The sequence below is a fragment of the Ceraceosorus guamensis genome (genome assembly GCF_003144195.1).
Source record: "Ceraceosorus guamensis strain MCA 4658 unplaced genomic scaffold IE81scaffold_19, whole genome shotgun sequence".
NCBI lineage: Eukaryota > Fungi > Basidiomycota > Exobasidiomycetes > Ceraceosorales > Ceraceosoraceae > Ceraceosorus > Ceraceosorus guamensis.
Window position 1 is genome coordinate 14,304 of NW_020290014.1, and position 19,084 is coordinate 33,387.

Genomic DNA, 19,084 nt, shown 5'->3' on the forward strand with positions numbered 1-19,084 from the left:
AGGTCGTTGGAAGTACCTCTGAAGGCAGAGCGACGCGGTTCGTGGGTCGCTTGGAATTCGAGTCCCCTTCCTCATCGCCTCAACCCAGTCTAGCTCTCAGCGCATTGAGCTTCTTGTTCACCTGCGCAGCAAAGAGAAGCCGGTGCATATGGTACATTCAGAGCTCGTCAAAATACCGACTGCGCTGATTGGGTTTTCGGCACGCAGAATAGACTGCCCTGGACAACTCACACTCCAATTGGGCTTGCTCGACAATCCTGACGCTTTGTGAACCTCGGGTATGTTCTTCAAGGCAAGATCGTACACACTCCTCTGCAACCTCAGCTCTTCCTCTTGCGTCGCCGAGAAGAGTGTTTCGGAGAGGTGTAAGTCCAGCAGCGGTGGGGTCGATGGGGTGAGGAACAAGTGCAGCTTCGTCCGAGCAAGCTGAGATGAACTTACCGACGGTCCAAGGATTCTTGTTGCCTTTTGAAGGACTACCTTTGGCGCTGCTGGATGGCACGACGACCTGTATGCGCTCTTTCTCGGGCGAAATGGGCTCCTTCTTGATGCGAAGTGCAGGTGCTTCATCCTCGCTTTGCGAATCGGCCATTCTGGCGTACCTAGCAGCAGCAGCAGCAGCAGTAGCCGCATGCCGAACCTCCTCCCTCTTGACCTTTTCCTTGCCAAAAATCTCACCACCGCTACGTTTGCTCATGGTTCTCGAGCCTGCTTCGCTATGCGTCTTCTTGCTCTTCTTTCTCTTGCTTGACCCCTCTTCTTTATAGTCCGAATCGTTCTCGTCGCACATCGACTCGTTGAGCTCTAGATCGCGCGCTAGTCGATGCATCTTGTGCTTCGCTTCGCTACAGGGAGAACCGTCGGTCTGCAAGTCTTCTCGAAGCATGTAGTCTAGGAAGGGGCTCTTTTTGGACTTGGACGGAGTACGCTGCAAGGAAGGATGGTGGCTTGCGTTAGCTGTGCGTCAGCGTCAGCGTCAGCGTTCCTTAGTCTTTGTAGCGCGCACCATGCTTGACATTCTGGAATTGAGGGACGCAATGGGCAGGCGAGGCTGGGAAGCCCCCCAAGTGTCAAGAGGATCTACACCGTAGAGCTGGCGTCGACGGATGCCGGGCAAGGGAGAAATGCGTGGCACAGCACAGTCACGATGTTGGGGTGAAGCTAGCTTCTTTGCCGGGCCAAACGGGCCTCGCTATCAATAAAGACAAAAGCGGGTCGACGAGGCTTGGGAACACGCTCGTAATCACGCATACGCGTGTCGAGAAGCAGGCATCGCTTCAAGAAGCTTCGCGTATCTAGGCGCTGTACCGAGCAAGAAGTCGAGCCGACGCTTCCCTTTACCCGAATTCACCATTGCTGTGTCACGATTCTGCCTCGAATCTGCGAGCCAGTCTACTCGACACACGGTCAGGCAGGGAAAGAGCACATGTCGCATCAATCACGCTTGTGCCGGCCAGCAATGATGAACTCACTCCTCACATCTTTTGCATGTGCGTATTTGCGCAGTCATCATGGGGCTGATTAAGGGGGCGCAGATCTCTCGTCGAGACTTTTTGGTGGGTGTCTGCCAAGGGTGCCTTGAGTGTTCAGCACTTGGAAAGACAAATTATATAGAAGAGAAGGCCTGTTCACACGCTCATACATGTTCTCATTTGTCTTGCGCTTGGGCGCGGAAGCGTTTCTACCCTTTCAGTCGCGAATGATGGCCAAGAAGCGGGTGCTGGCTTGTATATGGAGACTCTCGCTGCCCAGCAGACGTCTGTTGATTGAGCTCGATCTCAGCCGATGCCTCGTGAGCAAATCAGCTGGATGCAAGCAGCAAGGCGAATTCATATCCCAAATCCTCTTCAAGTGTCAGCGCAAAGTGTACAGTCCTCGAGTAGCTATAGACAAATGGGGGAGCCGTGGAATGTAGAGTGAGAAATGGTGCAATCAGATCGTCACATCCAGTACGATTTTAGCGACTTGGCCGGCTCGCCGACGGATACAGCTTTGCGAGGGAGCGTCAAGAGTCACGAGTCACGAGTACGTGAATGTCCCAAGCAAGTCGTATTTCGTGGTCAGATACCTTCTTGTCAAGAGTACGTATGGCCCGCCTAGACGAAGATGCATGGTGCACATACTAGACACTCGTGGGCACGGCTCACCCAGACTGTCCAACACATGCAGCTAGCAAAGCCGAACGATTGAGCGCGCTGTGCCATTTCTGCATCGGTGATATTCGATGAGGCACGTCCCTATCGTACTAGATATGTTCCAATCACGCACCAAGCGCAGACTGATGCGAGTGTCGGGATTGCAACTTTGGGTCAATAGAGTCTCGACTGCTTGCACGACTCATCGACACTTTCGAATCGGTCTGCTTCCAGATGCAGGTGTCACGAGTCACCGATCTGCGCTCGAGCAGATTTCAGTCCTCAGTGACGAGTTGCACGACTCCTTTTCTTTTGAATTGCGACGAAGGTTCGCCAGAGGCTTGCTTTAATTTGCTCGCGACTTTGGACAGGTGAAGCGAGATGAATGATGGTCGGGCCGCGCAGCACCGTCGAGGCCTCGCGGCCGTGGATCGCACGTCCATCTGGAGGTACATACATGGACACGCGAAGCAAAAGGCTCAAGCTCGAGTCGAGATGAAATCCGAAGCTGCGAAAGGCAGACGATTGTTTGATAGCTTGATCCCATGGCCGCGCGGATCTAGAGGGCTGGGTATGCTATGGCTTTTGAAGCATTTCGTGCTTTTATCTTTGCACGACCGTCAGCTTCGATCGCTGCATGGCTCATCAGTTGCGCTTCTCGTACTTTGCACGAAGCGTTCGAGGCTTGGTATTGATCTGATGCGTTTAGAGTGCGATCGACGCATGGCAAGAAGAAGCGGAGCACAATGAAGAGACGTCAGCGTCAGCACGAGCGGTCCTACGCGTCCGACTCACGGATGGATTGGTCCTGGTCTCGCGCAATCCGCTAGCGCTGTGCAGGTGAGGAATGCTGTCCAATGCCAAGTCAAAGACGGCCTTCATCAGAGCCGCTTCTTCCTCTTTGGATGGGTCCGATCAGCGCAGGGATGGCGTGAGGTCAGCAAGCGTCGCTCGCTGCGTGAGGTCAAGCCGTGCGGGATGCTAGCCATGCAGGCCCGAGGGGTGGGGGGTGGGCAGCGCAAATTGCTGTTCACGTCGCACTCACCGGCCGTCCAATCTTTCTTGGCCTTCTTGGAGGGTGTATCGGGAGCAGCCGACTGCTCGGAGCTGCCCTCCGGATCGCTCTTGCAAGCTTTGCGTTTGGTCGGAGTAGTTGGCTTGACCATGTTGCGCGGAGAGGGGTTTACCTGTGCTGCGTGCGATGTGATCACGTGTAGATCGGTGGAGTGATGAGCGTATCGGAGGAGATGGTGGCCATTCTAAAGTTGGGTCCGAAATGGAGATTCGAAGGCAACAGGAAGCGCTTGACCATAGCAGCTTGAATGCTACAAAGCACTATTCACACTCGTGACTCTGTTGTGGATGTAGGATCACGTATCGCAGACTCGTGATGTTCGACTCGTACGACGATTCGTGATTGTGATTGTGATTGATGGGACCACATCCAGATCAGTGCAAAAGGAGCGCTCTCAGTCCGACATGCAATCGCGAGTTGTGGATCGCGTACGTGTGCTGCCGATGCCATGCTCGCTCGCTCATCAGGTATATAGCAGCACCATCACACGTATAATCTTGAATCGCAATCACGAATCACAAATAGACGTCTCAATCGAACAGATATACAGCAAAAAAGACTTGGGATCGCCAAGCTGGCTCACTGCTCGTCTCACACCCTACCTCGAACGATAAGTGCATCCACTCTGCTCAGCTTGACTGATCCGCGGTGACTCACTCTGACTGCCTACGCGCGTCCCGCATCGTATATCGTGTTTGTCACGATCAGCAGCCCAGCATATGATATGTATGATACGGTGGTGCACGCTGCATGCATGCTCAGCCGATGGTGATATCGAAGATGATGTCAAGTAATCTTGAATTCTATAGCTGTTGATTGAAGCAGGTGATGCTGCATACAGCAGGTCTTGCTGTGTGGGTGCATGTTTCAAGACATCGAGTCAGAAGCACCGATGCAGGCGGCCGACTTGCGCAAATGTATACTCATCACAAGTTGCTGCTCACCGTGACCCTGCATGGCATCGCTTCCCTCCCTTGCTGATTAATTGATTGATTGCTGGGATTACTTGAGGGTTCACTCATTCTTGATTCACCATTGTGATTCGAGAGATTCGATCTTGCGTATGGGCGCAATAAATTACCTTAGAAATGATCAAGGTGGATGATACTGCATGATGATCCTGATGGCGTGGCTCGACATCAGTCGCGGCACGGGATTTGGCTGGCTCTAGCTCAGCTTTCCTATGAGAGCATATATATCATGCAGCTGCCAGCTTAGGGGCACTCGTGACTGGATCATCGTCTTCATCACGTCTAGGTGTGAGACGTGAGATGCAACCAAGACTAGCACTCGTCGCATGGTCGAGCAGGCCCCACAAGAGGCGCGCACACAGCAAGCAAGACCAGAAGCCGTCGTCGCGGCCCTGCCGCCGCGCGTGATTGACTTTTGCGCTGCTCTACTCCTTGTCTGCACAGGATGAGGCACGCAAAGAGTGGTCTGTGCGATCAGCAGCTGTGCAAGAGTGTGCGGGACTCGTGACCGCCTTGACACTGACGCAGAAGGAGTGGTAGAAATCTTTGAGAAAGCTGGAGCTGAGAGCACCGCAAAGAAGCGCAGCGGGCGCGACGTCCAAATCTCCAAACATTCAAAGTGATTTTCACTCACCACTCTCGACTGTCGTGATTTCATTGTCATGCAGCACCTTGCGTACAGTAAGTATGAGCCATGATCGGCCTTTCGCAGCGTCGTACCTTTACCTGACCCTTCTCTATCCTTCCGAGCCATATACATTGCCGTCACCAACCTCGTTGTACCTTTCCGATCGGCGCGCACGCGTGCTGCGTAAGCCACTGCACAGAGAGTCGCGAGGAGATACGCACAAATGGTGAGCCACCCCTGCTCGCGCTACGGCAGGCACTCCTATCAATCGCGAGGCCTTGCACTCATCGACGTCCGGTTTCTTGTTTTCCGGCAAAAAGCCGCCCAAGCGCAAAGCCATCAAAGCAGAACCAGCACAAGAGCCTGCTGGCGTCTCGGAGCAGCACATTTCGCCCGTCTCTTCGGCCGTATCCAGTCCTCCAGCATCTCCCAAACGAGGCAAGCGCATCAAAAAGGAAGTTCGCAATCAGGATCATGCCATCTCGTCCTCATCCGTCTCGACCGAGGTAGCCGGTAGCAAGAGTGGTCAAAGGAGAGCTTACGCGCATTGGACCGCCGGTGAGTCTGTCGCACTGTCCTAGCTCGCTCGTCCTTGCAGCTCGAGGGCGTAGCAGAGCCCCATCGAGCAGAGCTGCCAGACCACGAGGAAGCTTCGCTGATTCACGATCTCGCCACCCTTGTCGTTGACGCTTGCTGTGCCTGCGCGGAAGAGGAGGAAGCGGCAGTCTATCGTGCGCTGTGCGATTTAGGACTGAAGAATACCGGTCAGATCACGGCGGATGCGGGTTTGACAGGTGTGAGGGATGTGGGCATGGTGAGTGCAAGAGCGGCATTTTGGACTTTACTTGCTACCCAATGATGGACTTTGAAAGCATCCCTGATGAGTCGAGGCTGACCACCTTGCTTGCTTGGATGATCGACAATCAGGTACGCTACAAGATCAAAGCGCTGAGGAAAAAGTACGAAGGAGCTTGAGAGGCGCAATGGCTCGTCGAGTCACCCTTCGTGCTTGCTATCGACTCGCGCTTTGCTTCAGCTGTCTGTGAGGGGAAGGAGGGGGAGAGGGCCGAACAAGGCTTCATGTGCGGGAACGCATCCACGTCAACTTGCGCAAGTGTCCACCTCACCAACGCTGCCTTTCTCTCGAGCAATGTATGCGCACTTTCCAGATGCACGATACTTGAATGTTCACTGCCTCTCTTTGCTCTCAGACGCATCCTTCCCGTCAAGCGAAGGCCATTCCACGCGCTCTTCTCGCAGTCAAACTCCATCAGGTCCTCCACTCTGTACTATGCATCGACATTACGAGCTCTTCCACCTCATGTAGACCTTCTCCATCCAAGCTAGTTAGCCTCCGACTCTATGCGAGTAGATGCTTGACCCGAGTGACGACATCAGATGGCAGCTTCGTCCCTCTTCGCTAGCACTTGCTTGGACAGGAGCTTTTGACGACGAATGAAACTGCGAGCGCGTGAGGGCGAGAACGTAAGAACTCGACCGCTGCTAGGATGGAAGCCGTACGGACGCTGTGCAGCACTCACTCGTCGTATTGGCATGCCTCGTAGGTGTGCCTAGAGTGGACAGGGAAAGGGTATTGGTGCCACATAAGCTTCGAGCTGCTCGCCTGATTTGATCGCGCTGAACCCCGGCCCCTCTCTGTCCAGCTGCTGGAGCGAAGCTCGCATCACATGTGCAAAAGCTGTCCAGGGCTAGACGAATCTCCATCTTGACACAGGCCAAGCTGCTCACTTTTCATGCTCGCACTTCCAGGGCAAGTAGCTCTCCTTTCTCCTGCACTTGTTTAGGGAGATGAGCAAGCTGAGGGTCGGCGCATCGCGATGATAGAGTCGAGCAGAGGCAGAAGAAGCATACATGGTCAGATGATGGTGCTCGAACTAATGTTGGACCACCATTTATCCTCGAGCACATGCCTGGATGGCCGAACTCACCCGCTGCATTGATCGCGCCATTGAATAGGCAGGTGAGCCTTGGACGCTTCTTCGTGGGATGCCGCGTTCGACATGTTCGAGTAGAGTACCTGATGCGAGGCTCGCAAGGAAGGCTGGAGGAACAGCGTGCTGGAACTCTTCAATGATAAGCCTGGCTGAGACTGGAATGCGTCGTGGAGCTTGAGATGTGGCTTGTCGGAACGGCGAGTCGTGAAATGTGGCATGAGAGTAGCCGCTTGGCTTGGTCCGTTTAGCCAGATGAGCAGGGACCGCACGCAGGTGCGCCCAACCGCGCGCACGCCAACCGCATGTCACGTGCAATGCGGCCAGAGGTCACGTGCGCAAGTCGTTCTGAAAGAGTAGTCTACAATCAAGAATCAAATTGTATGTATAGACTACTCTCATATATGTATCATTGTGAATGATACATATATGTGTGTCGCACGTACATGCGGCCCGTTGGAATAATTAAGCCTCATTCATCTAGCCCAGTCTGCGCAATATAAGGCGTGACTTCACACCCTCATCCTCTGCGAGAGTGGTCTGCAAGCGGGCTTTGAGGAGGCGCGATGCCATGTATAGACAGACATTCGGAGAAGGGGAGGGGGGAGGCAGATAGGCGTGGGGCTGTCTGTGGATGGCGAGCAGCAGCAAGACCAGATCCGGCCACGAGGGGCCATCTGCGCCTATGGATCAGAGAAGATGCTTCAACGACGACTACCATCTCGCCTCCTCTTCCGAAACGCATTTGATTGCATCTTGAAACTCTGCACGCGGACACAACGATGGCTTCCACGAAGCCTGGCAATAGCGCAAGCGCAAGTCCAAACTTTGTACGCAGTCGGTATGAACAGTACAAGCGTGACACCAAAGAAATTGCCAATTGGCTCGGTAAAGAAGCGCTCAGGAACGGGTTCGATCTGGGAGACTCAGTAGCAAGTATGCTGGGCGCAGGATACGAGGAGAACAATGAAAAGAAGAGGAAGAAAAACAAGAAGAAGAAGAAGACAATGAAGCACAAGAGCGAAGGGACCGCATGCGTCTCGACACCCCTCGCGCAGCTCAGCTTGGGCGAAGCGCACCATCCTGCAAAGGATGACGATGCAGCGGTTGCCTCTGCTGCTGATGTCACGACAAAGCACGGTCCCCCTGAGCAAAATCTCAAGGGCAGATACATTCTCAAGACGTACCACTACAAACAAATTGCACATTACCTGGTCCAAAAACACGTGACCATACCCATCGAGGTCAGAAGACTCGTGCGACGATGCAGCATCCGCAGATCAAGGTTTCTCGAGGACGCTGCCGATGATGCCGCTTATTGTGCCAGCGGTCATGGCCACTTCATCAAAGTTCTGGAAGATGTGAGCAAGATTTTTGAAAGCTCTGCAGTACCCGACAACAATACGAAGCCAACGAACGCTGCCGAAAAACGCACTTTTTGTGAAGCGCAATCACACAACGCGTTTGCAACGCTTGCCAACCTGGCTGATGAGGAACAGGGCACAGATGTTCCTGACGTCTTCTTGCCCGCGAGCAAGCCCCTCAAAGGGCAGAAAGACTTGGCTGACCAGGCTTCTTTTGAGGTGGAGATCAACAAGGACTATGCAATCACTCTCCTGCTCAGTTTTTACGGCGATCTTAACGAAGTCAGGGAGCATGTCAGAAAGCTCTGGATCGATTATCGCGAGGGTCGTATAGACCTGATCACAGCGGCCGTTACCAGCAATACTGCTCTCGAATTACTCCGCGAGCCGCACGAGGAGGTTATGAAGACCATCAGCACATTTTTTGATGAGTGGCGAGATGCTCTTCATCCGCTCTATGTGGCGCGCCAAGGGCAGGTCGTACGCTGGTCACAAGTCGTCATGGACATGCCGCAATATGACGACCCTCAGCTCGGAAACTTTCCTCAATCAGTCCACGACACATATGACTACCTCATGATCCCTGCGACCGCCGTCTTACAGCTCTTCAAGGATGGACCACCACTGGAGCAGTGCTTTCGTGGAAAAGAAACGCTACCAAACGTTGGACACCGTCTCGATAACACGCATCCCACTTACGTGGCGACGACTGATCCTCAGCTCTGGGACTATTTGACGCGCGTTCAGCAGTTGAAGATCATAATTTGCGAGTGCTTTCTCGACTACTGGTTCGTACAAAGCTCCAAAGTCGAATTCTCCAAGCCGGTACACGATGACACCCAAGACCTACCAATCGATGATGCACCCCGACTTGTGGGCCGACTCGAACCGACCCACCACTACTTTCCCGATGAGCTATCCGTTGAGATGGAGCGCTTCAAGACGACAAACGACATCAGTCTATTGCTCGTCTTCTACTCCCAGATTCTCGTTGATGTGGCGTGGACTCTCGGAACCCAGACACAGGAAGCTTACGATGCCTTGATCGGCGTGCTCATTGAGATGGAAAAGAATTTGATCAGACGCAAGCTGGTCGACACCAATTCGAAACCTTGCGATCACAAAAGCTGGCACTCCAATGCACAGTGGATAAACTATTTCCAACAGAGAGTCAGGACGTTCGCCAACTTCAACATTGTCAATGACAATAGGCAAAAGTTTCTTTGGAAATTTTGGCCCTCGTACGATGGCCCATGGGAGAGTAGGATGCTTCCACGCAACCCCATCCTCTGCGGTGTGCAGCTTTTCAATTATCAGCTCGACTATCGGGCCTATGGTCGAGCCTTGGCGAACCAATACGATTCCATCATTACTACTGCCCACTTAGTCCTCGCTTGCCGCCGCCACGAAGTGTTCACTGGGGGCAAAGATGACGGCCTCGAATGGCCAGATCTTGACTTTGTCATCGGGCTTCACGGCATCAAAGATATTTTTGGCGGACCGGTGCCTCAATCGTTCACGCAATCGATCTGCACTTCCATGCTTTACGCGAAGCTCGATCGGCAAGACATAGATTTGGTGAACCGCCACTTCCGCGGCTCTAGCACGGATGCGCACCATGAAGCCGAATGGGATCGAAGAGAGTATCACTGGGAAAATGCGAACATCAAAGGATTGTCCGACCCCTCGCACCTGCTCACCATTTTCAGAGAGAAGTCCGGCATCTCACGAGCTTCCACGCATATCGACATTGACTATCTGGAAGGAATTCTGCGCAGACTGAAACGCCAAGAAGACCCCGAGGCGAGCGATAAGGAACTGGCAGGTGATAAGCGCAGTAAACGCAGCAAAAGACAGGCGTCGAAGCTTTTGAGACGTGAACGCAAGCATCAGGAGCGCAAGTATTCCATTGTTCAGCTTCTCTCCGTCCTCGAGGCCGGTCTGCATAGCGAGGCGACGGGGATACGCTTCGACTACATGTCACTGCATACGAGGTGCAACCAATTTCTGCAGATGGCAGAGAAGGAGATCGAGAAGAATCCTTTCTTCAACGATTTGAACAGCGTGTTGGGCTGGAGCCATTCTTGGAGTGGCAACACGAGATTTCTCTATGCAATTCTAATCTCTGTGAGATTCTGCCTGGACAAGACAATAGAAGGGGCGCGGCAGATGGGCTTCCCGATACGTGTGCTCAAGCGCGCACCATTGGCCGCCTTTGAGGCTTGCACAGAAGCGTTGCGCCATTTTCTCGAACTAGACCCGTCAGAGCTCGAGCCCAAGCGGCCGACTATGATGCCAGTTCGTAGCGCGCACTAATCAGGGCAGGGCTTCTGCAGTTCTACAGAACATTCATCGCATAACTCCCTCCCTCGATAGCAAAGATGTGACCCCTCACATCTCGATGGCTTTCAGCGCCAGGTCCCGGAATTGTGCCTTCCTTTGGACCGACTTGCGACCGGAGGAGTGCAGCGAAGCGCGCCGATCTTTTCCCACGCGAGCAGGCGGACCGCTTCGCTAGATCGAAACTTTTTCTTGTCCTCCCAAATCTCCAACGGCACTTTTTTGGATGCCAAAAAAAAGAAAAAAGAAAAATCAATCAATCAATCAGCCGCCGTGAGATGACAGACCAACCTAGCACTGCGAAAGGAGTTACAAACATGTCATCTTTGCTTTCGTGCGATACATGCGTCTGCGTCTGCGTCGATTCGGAGCAATGCGTCAGAGGCGTCGTGTGAGTTGAGTTGTCAATGATCGCTTCAAGAGATAAGATTTTGGGATTGGATACGATGAATACTCGCTCACCACTTTGACGAGGTAGGAATGGCAACGAGGATGGAAAAGCGATCATTCGAAGCGCGAGTCGGCATGACCCGATCAAATTTTGCCCAGCTATGCAGATTTGTCTGGAACGGAGGCCGAGCTGAGAGTCAGGAGCTCACAGTGTGAACGACGTGTAGGTGTCCGGGGCGAGATGAGTCACGAAAAGAGTTGAGTGAGTCTTGAGTCGTGAGTCGCGAGTCACGAGTTTGATATCTAGAATTCTGACGAGTGACTCGAAGCAAAAGCATCACGTGAGCGCGTAATGGCCGGTGCGGCATGCATGCATGCAGGCTTCATCAGCAACGCTGCGCGCTCTGTCCATCATCATCATGCAGCGGTCCCTCCACCCTGCAAACCGGGCACACGCGTTCTCTCTTTGCTTCCGCATCCCTTGATCTCTCCGTTTCACACCCATCAACTTCGGCAAGTACAAAGCACGCGCTCTTCGTTCTCATACAGCATCCTCTTCCATTCGACGTCGAGCTGAAGAGAGAGACGCGACTTGTGAGTAGGCCATCCCAAAGTTCCGACGCGTCTCGTCACGCTTTCCCCGGCAGCCACTCGACTTTGCGTTGCCCAGGTAAAGACGCTCCTTTCAGACTCGGTCTCGTGGGTGCACATACACAATAGATTGTCAGTGTGAGGTGCGATAGCAAGGATCGAAGCGCATACACAGGTCATACGAGCACGCCCCCATCATTTCAGCCAGCCTCACACATCAAAGACCACACGCATCCTAGAGCACAAGCATGGCCAAAAATGGACCGCGAGGTAGAGGGAATGGAAGAGGTAATGGCAAGGGAGGAGGCGATAGAGGCGGACGAGGTGGCGTCTCCAATGGTCGCGGAAGGGGAAGAGGTGGTGGTGGCATTACCGGCGCATTCCCAGGACAGGGTCATTTCCTCACGGAAAGCGCTGCTCTGGCACACGCCTTGGATGCGTCACGTTGGGACTTTGGACGAGGCGGCGCGCACAGAGGCAGAGGTGGTTCGGCAAGAGGAGATTCCAATGCGCGCGTTAATGGAGGAAGAGGCAGAGGTAGAGGAGGTCATCTGACCATGTCCAACCAGAACGCCGTCTCCTTCGACTACAGTAGCCTTCCACAGCGAGCTCCACGGCAAGCACCAGCGCCCTCGTGCGCTGCTGTGGATGCAGAAGTTGACGCTAGAACCGCACTAAAAGCGGTGCTGCAGCAGGATCAGTCTTCCGACTCTGGCTCTGCGTCGGAGGACGATGTGATCTTGACACCTCCCAAGGGATACGTGCACGTGCACAGGCCTCAGCACGAGCGGCAACGATCTCCTCCCGCTCGATACGAACAGTACGAAGAATTACGGGTGCCGGCACCTCCTACTCTGCATGGAGACGCCATGGCTGAGCTGGTCTCGCTCGGCGTGCCTACTGGACCTCGCGTCATGCGTCTTTCAGGCGGCACGTCCATCGGGACGCGCGGAGCTCGCACGCGCGGTCCAGCGCCCTCCAGCAGGAATCAAGCGACCTTTCCTCATTTCCAAGTACCCGAAAAGCACTGGACACGCCCGGACGAGCTGGTGGGTGATGCGGCCTACTTGGCCGGACTTGGTGGCAAGTCCAGCGGCAAGAATCAAAAGCCGCGCTTCGGAGATCCTGCGCAGCAGTACAGCAGACCCCTCTTGGCTCCAATCGCATTCATCAAGGCTCAGGGACTTTCCTCCGAAGGTGAAGGGGTAGAAGAGCCCAGCATCGAGGCGCTCAATCAGGCCAAGCAAGGAAGAGGTCTTGGATTCACACATGAAAAAGATCCGAATCTCAAGCCCCCACAAGCGCCGCCTTTGCAGCGCCAGGCATCAGAGCAAACCACTCTCGCTGCTTTCGAGCCAAGTGCGTGGAACTTTGACGAGGAGGCAGAGGACGATGATGAGGATTTGCAGGCGCTCATGAAAGCATACCCGGATGCTCGACAGGTGGGTACGGACGAAGCGTACGTTGTGCAGCCTTCTGCTGTCAATAGCATGCAGCAATGCGCTCCTGTCGTCAAGCCGCTTGAGTCTTTTACGGCGCCCACACATCAGACAACCCAGGAGGATTCGTCGGAAGATGAAGTCATACTCGTACCTCAGAGCGCCTCCTTGAGCTCTCAGGCTCAAGTTGCGTCGCTACAGGACAACAGCGACAGCGAGGAGGATAGACAGCTCGAAGCTATCTTGGCTGCTAATCGCCCTGCCATCGGTGCAGAAGACACCACATCATCACTAGCCCAACATCAAGCTCAGGACGTAATCGATTTCTCGCAGTCACCGAGGCTGGAACCCACGGAGCAGGCCCGCGGGCAATCTGCGACGAAGCCACTTGCGGCTCAGGGTGAGCCGTCATCGCAAGACGTCTTCTATATCGATACTCAGGGCACAGATGTGCCTGCGGCCTCCTTTGAACGTGCAGAAATGGATGTCGACCCGTCCGCGCCCATTCTGGGTGACACCGCTTCATTTGTCCAAACGCGCCATGCCATACCCGATGTGCTGCCTCCTTCCGACTCGGACGAAGAAGATTACGGACGGCCCGGCTACCCTCGCAATTCTCGCGGATTCTTGCCACTGAACTCTCAGCGCGGCAAATCGACGCGACAAGCTACGCGCAAAGCTAGGAGACAACGACTACGAATGGCAGGCAAGAAGAGCGCGTTTGTGCCTTTGCCTCGTGCGCGCGCAGACGTGCTCGAGGAGAGCGATATGGACTGGGGGAGCGGTAGCGGGAGCGTCAGCGGAACCGAGGAGCATGAAGAGGAGCTTCGAGGCGTGGATCTGGCTCGTGCGCTTCGCCTTGATCCGAAAGAGCAGGCCGCCTCGGCATCGACTGCCGCCCCCGCCTTCAAGCCCCTGAATGCGCGGCAACGCAAAAAACAAAGAGAGGAAGAAATTTTGGCTGATTTGGCCCACGGGTGGGCAGTCGATGCGGGACTCTCAAGATCCGACGAAAAGAAGCAAGGTCAAAATGCCAATGGCGAGGATTCGGATTTGGATCGTCAGACGGAGCTAGACGCTATGATCCGATTCATGAAGGGCATGGATGCTCAGTCGAGCGGCCGAGAGATGACGTTGGGCGATATCGAGGTGGAACAGCAGATGAAGGAAGAAGAGGAATGGATGACTGCTAGTGAGAGCGAGGAGGAGGTGGAGGATGGCTTGCCTGAGGATGAAAACATGGCGGAAGTGATGCGATTGGAAGAAAAGATGATCATCGATGATGATGATGATGATGAGGAGGAGGAGGAGGAGGAAGATAGCGATTTTGATACCAGCGAGAGCGAAGGCGCTGGACCTTCTCGTCCGACCCAACCGCGGGGTGGGAGGGCACGGCGCCGCGACGAGAGCGACAGCGAAGATGACAGCGATGAGGATCAAGGTGGCGGAGAGTTTGGGAAGAGATTCAGCTGGGCAGACGAGGATGAAGAGTTCATCCAGCAGCTCGAAGCATTTGCTAGTGCGAATGGAATGGAGAAGAATGACAAAAAGGCCCGCAAGAGACTGTTCAAGGCCATTGAAAAGGGCGACTTTAGCGGGATCGGTTTGGATGAAGATTTGATCATCGATGAGGATGACGAGGTGTTTGGTCTGGGTGCTTCGAAACCTGTCAAGGGTGAGTCCTTCAAACTGCATTGTACAAGCCAGTCTATAGTCTCTGATCGCCAAGCGCTACTGTGCGCAGGCGGACGAGCTGGCAAGAAGAAATTCGGCTCGGAGGATTTGTGGGCTGAAGAACTCCAAGGACAGTGGGAGAAGGATCGAGCGAGCAAAGCTGCCAACAAGCGCAAACGTGCTGCGGAGAGGGCGGCAGCGGCCGAGAACCCGTACCACGCCAGCGTCAAAAAGGGAACGAAAAAGGGAGCAAAGAAGGCTGCTAGAGCTTTGCGTCGGGCTGAAAGGAAAGATGATCTGCTGAGGGATCAAGGCTTGCTGCCCGATGTTGATCCCGCATCGGCCTGGGGTGCACCCCTCTCGACGATGGAGAAGCATTCTACGAACCTGCACGATTTGAATGCGCAGATTTTGCGCTTCTTGCAGGATTGGCAACACTCGACGCTATCGCTTCCGCCCATGGACAAGCGATCCAGGGCTCAAGTGCACATGCTAGCTTCCGCCTACTCTTTGACGTCCAAATCCAAAGGCAATGGGAATAGCAGGTTCCCCACGCTCATCAAGAATTCTAGATCCGGTCAAGCGGTAGATCAGAACAGGGTGAACAAGGTGTTGAGAGGAGCAGGAGGGGGAGCCAAAGGAGGAGCATTTGGAGCGACTTTTGGAGCGAAGCAGAAGAGCAAAAATAGAGCGAATGGGCCTGCTGGGAGAGGTGCGGCCAGGGATGCTGGTAGGGCTGCTATCGTACCCAAAAATCAAGAAGGTACGCAGGTCGGTTTTGGAGCGGAGAAGATTGCGGAGAGCAATATCGGACATCGAGTGAGTCTTTTTTTATGCGTCGTCGAAAGCTTGGTATGTGTGTTCAGCCTGTAGACTGATTGACGGCCCTCCACGCTTCCCCCTCAGCTCTTGTCGATGATGGGCTGGAAAGAAGGTTCTGGTGTTGGAGCTACGCCGGGGTCTGCTGCGGCTGTTGGCGCCACCATCAAGATCAGCAAGGGTGGACTCGGCTTCTGAGCAGGTGCGTTTCGAGCGCGCTGCCCGCGTTCAACAACCAGTCACATCACACACGTCTGTCCGGAATAGAGTCAATAAGATGAGCATTTGACAGGCAGCAAGATGAAGTGTTGCAGCGCGCCACATGGGGCCGGTGCATGTCTGTTGGTGATCACTTCGAGCGCGATGGTGTCGAGCATAAGGTGAGAGTCTAAAGGGCAGCTTCGCAGCAATGAGCCCGTGGAAACGAGGTTACTAGCGAGGCAAAATGAGAGTGGATTGGACCAGATACGGTCGAGTATTCTGCGGCAACGGGGCAGACCTCGCGATGTGGGGGAAAGAAGAGCACGTCATGCGAGCGTCGAGCATCACTTGATGAGCAGCTCGTCGAATACTTGACGGGCGGCATTGGCGAAGCGTTTGAGAGCCGAGCTTTGAACGCGAGGTGGTGTAGCGACGTTGTTGTTGTTGAGCGATGCAACGACGTGGAGCGGGCCTTGACGAGGTGCAGCATCAGAGAAAGACTGATTTTGCGCATCGATGCGGTGCACGTCCAGCCATTCGTCGTCTTTTTCGGTGAGATAGGAGCTGAGACGTCGATCGCTCTCGGCAGTGTCAGAGGCGTTGGAAGGCGCGCACGGGCTCATCGTGGATGTGGATGCACGACGGGCGGGCAGGGCGAAAGAAAGTCCGTGTATGCTCAGACGAGGAGCATGACGCTTGGCACGCTTGGCTGCCTCTTTGACCGAGGGTATCGAGGACATGGTCACAACGTTTCTCGTATGCGGAGTGTGCTCAACATGGCCAAGACGTGCGGGATGCACCGGCGTGGTGAAACGAGCGTGGTCCGTAAGAGGACTTGCGAGGCGGCCACGCTCCATGTCCATCGAAGTGGCGCGAGACCTAGAGATTTCCAATTTCGACACGAAGCTAGCGCTGAGATCTACGTCCGGCGATCGAAGAGAGCTGGCCTGAGCTATGCTAGGCGAGCGACTCAAATTGATGCTGCTCACGCTCCTTGGACGTCCGATGGATCCAGGCAGCTTTTCGGTCGTGCTGCTCACCACGCGATCCACCCATGAGCCGCGTCGCTTGCGACCAACAATCGGGCGCATCTGGCGTTGCTCCTCGTTGCAATTACTACCTTTGCGAAACTTGACACTTTGAGTGCGCGTGTGAACAGGCGAAGCGTGGACCTGGGTCCAGAGCAAGCTGCGGGAGGAGCCAGAGTTGCAAGGTAGAGTCTTGCCGACTGGTCCAGGTTGGCACTCGAGATGAATGGAGCCATCGCTGGCGAGTGGGATGTTGCACTTTGTCGGAGTGTCACAAAGAGCTTGCACGCGCTGTTGACCGGTGCTAGACGTTTGAACAAGCGAAGCTGGAGAGTCGACGAGTCGGGACGAGATGCTAAAGGAGGTAGCGACTTCTTCCGGTGGAAGGGTGGGCGACTTGATTCCTGAGAGCCAAGACTCGGTGCAATGGTCGCACTCTACGCTTCCACAATCTTGGCCGTCCAGCGTTCCTTGGCTGCACTTTGCAGGGTCGCATGGCCCATCGACGGACGTGGCGTGTGGTGTGTCGTTGCGAAAGTGGATCGGAGCGCTAAAGGAACGCATGACGGGGATGCGACGCATAGCAACGGGACGTGCCGGTCCGACGTGACGAAGGATGGAGACCTGAGGCCGAGAATACTTTGAAGGCGTCTCGCATGGCTTGCGAATGGACCCTTTCTTGTCACATGTCGAGCCGATCTGTCCACTGAAGGTAGCAGTGCTGCAGCCATTGATGGAGCACTCTCGAGGCATGTGACCACAGCGATCGCAAGGCGGTGCTGGGCTTCTCACGAGGTCGTGTGTGTTGCGGCGCTGAGGCGCGCGGCTGGACGTCTTGTCCTTGGGAGGCGCTGCTAGGACAATGTGGTTCATGGATGTGCTCGAATGAGAGGCCACAGGAATGCTAGATCTTCCGCGGCCTATAGTACGCATAGGAAGTACGCTCGGGCGAGGCTTGTGCTTGGGGGCGGATCTGAACGGCACCGCGCCAAAGTCGACGCGAGTGGTGTCACTTTCGGGCAGCGTTAGCGAGAGGTCGAAAGCTCGAGTAATGCCATCCATCATGCTCGTGAGCGAGGTGTCCGTCGAATCTGCGCGCGAAAGCGTAGAAGAGGCCGAACTGTGAGGTGAGAAACGAAGCCGCTCGACCCTTTGGGACTTGTCATTGAGATCAAAGACGATCTGCAAGGGGCGAAACGTTCCCAACGTGCGTCTGGCTCCAGCAGGGGGCGTCGATGAAGACTGTTCCAGGCGCATGACGTAGGTGGAGCTCTCATCTTGGGTGCCGTTGATGGATAGGTGCCCGCTCGATTCCATGTGAGAAGCATGAGCCGCGACCGGCTGTGTGCCGAGTGCATCTGTTGTCCAGATAAATTCGCCATCCATGAGACTCGATGGGCGAAGGCTGTCTGGCACGGCTGAAAAGGACGACCATGCGGCACGCTGCTGTGGAGTGAGACGCTTTTGTGTAGGAAGTCCGAGCTCGCTCAAGCTTTGAGCTTTGCGTCTGCGACTCTGCGAATCGCTGACGGCACGCTTAGCAACGATGTGAGAGCCTGACGCTAGAGAAGCCGAGTGCGCTGCAGATCCATGTTGCCCGGGTAGACTGGAAACCTGATGCGTCGCGGCTATGCACGCAATGCCCAAGCCTTGGAGTGGTGGAACGGCAGGATGAGCTTGGAGATTGGTGGCGAAGGAAGGGCTAGGTGCGCGTGATGCATCAGTGGGTTGGTGCCTAGAGGATGGTACTTGGTACGCGGAGATAGATCGAGGAATTTGGCGAGTGGACGTACGAGCACCTGCCAAAGATCAAGGGCGGATCAACGGTGGATTCTCGCTACCGAACCCCTTTGCTTGCCCCGAACAAGCCAGACTCACCTGCGTTGGAGCTTGGTAGACGAATCACGTAGTTGCCATGGGCATCAATCTCCACCTTTCCAGAGGTTACGCGCTCCTGCAATTCCCTCCTCGCTCGATGGAGCAATTGGCCATAGGAAGGCTGATCGAGTGGGTCCGGCGAGGACGTCTCTCGTGGACTGACCATTACCGGTCGTGCCTTTGTCATGGAGTCGTGGCTTAGTGGGGAGCCGGGCTTCGCGATGACGTGTACGGCGAGCGTCGAAGCGATTGGTGGGATAGCTGGAGATGAATGGAGGTGCACGAGTCGAACGAAACCTGTGTCGGCAAGAGGAGAGGGGGTGAGTAGAAAACAATGGTGAGTGGGATGTGAAACTTGGTGAGTTGGAGTCATCATAGACAAGCACAAGGTCTGGTGCATGTTGGCGATGATCAGCAAATTCGACTCTGCATGCAAGGTAAGATGCGCGCCTCTTGGGAATGCGTACCTGTCGACCGCCAGATACAAGCGCTGATCATCGACTGTGCAGATGCATGGCTTGGAATGTAAGCTCGGTAACGATTGCGCTCTAGCCAGCCATGATCGCAACGCGCTGCCTCGTGAGCTGTCAGTCAAGAAA

General features: G+C 54.8%; 6 protein-coding genes across 6 annotated transcripts; 2 read left to right on the forward strand and 4 right to left on the reverse strand.

Moving 5' to 3' along the window:
- Positions 1 to 79: 79 nt before the first annotated feature.
- On the reverse strand, positions 80 to 1,018 carry IE81DRAFT_346457 (hypothetical protein; the record flags this gene model as incomplete). The annotated part of the gene is made up of 4 exons (XM_025516046.1): positions 80 to 121; positions 232 to 332; positions 442 to 928; positions 1,007 to 1,018. The coding sequence occupies 4 exons, from the start codon at positions 1,016 to 1,018 to the stop codon at positions 80 to 82; spliced, it is 642 nt and encodes a 213-aa protein (XP_025370615.1).
- Positions 1,019 to 2,754: 1,736 nt separating this feature from the next.
- Positions 2,755 to 3,301, reverse strand: IE81DRAFT_365690 (hypothetical protein; the record flags this gene model as incomplete). Its single annotated transcript, XM_025516950.1, has 3 exons — positions 2,755 to 2,831; positions 2,931 to 3,034; positions 3,181 to 3,301. 3 exons carry the CDS (start codon positions 3,299 to 3,301, stop codon positions 2,781 to 2,783), a joined length of 276 nt encoding a protein of 91 aa, XP_025370616.1. The 3' UTR covers positions 2,755 to 2,780.
- Positions 3,302 to 6,203: 2,902 nt separating this feature from the next.
- On the reverse strand, positions 6,204 to 6,832 carry IE81DRAFT_288577 (hypothetical protein; the record flags this gene model as incomplete). Its single annotated transcript, XM_025511774.1, has 4 exons — positions 6,204 to 6,270; positions 6,351 to 6,380; positions 6,559 to 6,627; positions 6,759 to 6,832. 4 exons carry the CDS (start codon positions 6,830 to 6,832, stop codon positions 6,204 to 6,206), a joined length of 240 nt encoding a protein of 79 aa, XP_025370617.1.
- A 383-nt stretch (positions 6,833 to 7,215) lies between these two features.
- On the forward strand, positions 7,216 to 10,682 carry IE81DRAFT_322314 (hypothetical protein). Its single transcript, XM_025513595.1, has one exon. It carries the CDS (start codon positions 7,544 to 7,546, stop codon positions 10,439 to 10,441), a length of 2,898 nt encoding a protein of 965 aa, XP_025370618.1. The 5' UTR covers positions 7,216 to 7,543; the 3' UTR covers positions 10,442 to 10,682.
- A 3,136-nt stretch (positions 10,683 to 13,818) lies between these two features.
- Positions 13,819 to 15,673, forward strand: IE81DRAFT_322316 (hypothetical protein). Its single transcript, XM_025513596.1, has 3 exons — positions 13,819 to 14,560; positions 14,630 to 15,378; positions 15,466 to 15,673. Exons 1-3 carry the CDS (start codon positions 13,966 to 13,968, stop codon positions 15,574 to 15,576), a joined length of 1,455 nt encoding a protein of 484 aa, XP_025370619.1. The 5' UTR covers positions 13,819 to 13,965; the 3' UTR covers positions 15,577 to 15,673.
- A 250-nt stretch (positions 15,674 to 15,923) lies between these two features.
- IE81DRAFT_346463 (hypothetical protein) lies at positions 15,924 to 18,651 on the reverse strand (the record flags this gene model as incomplete). The annotated part of the gene is made up of 2 exons (XM_025516047.1): positions 15,924 to 18,406; positions 18,486 to 18,651. The coding sequence occupies 2 exons, from the start codon at positions 18,649 to 18,651 to the stop codon at positions 15,924 to 15,926; spliced, it is 2,649 nt and encodes an 882-aa protein (XP_025370620.1).
- Between the last annotated feature and the right edge of the window lie 433 nt (positions 18,652 to 19,084).

What these genes read in the sequence shown, in the direction of transcription:
- IE81DRAFT_322314 (XM_025513595.1), top strand. Translation starts at nt 7,544, where the DNA reads ATGGCTTCCACGAAGCCTGGCAATAGCGCAAGCGCAAGTCCAAACTTT.
- IE81DRAFT_322316 (XM_025513596.1), top strand. Translation starts at nt 13,966, where the DNA reads ATGATCCGATTCATGAAGGGCATGGATGCTCAGTCGAGCGGCCGAGAG. An exon ending in TGCTTCGAAACCTGTCAAGG is followed by an intron (nt 14,561 to 14,629) that starts GTGAGTCCTTCA and finishes TACTGTGCGCAG; the next exon opens with GCGGACGAGCTGGCAAGAAG. An exon ending in AGAGCAATATCGGACATCGA is followed by an intron (nt 15,379 to 15,465) that starts GTGAGTCTTTTT and finishes CTTCCCCCTCAG; the next exon opens with CTCTTGTCGATGATGGGCTG.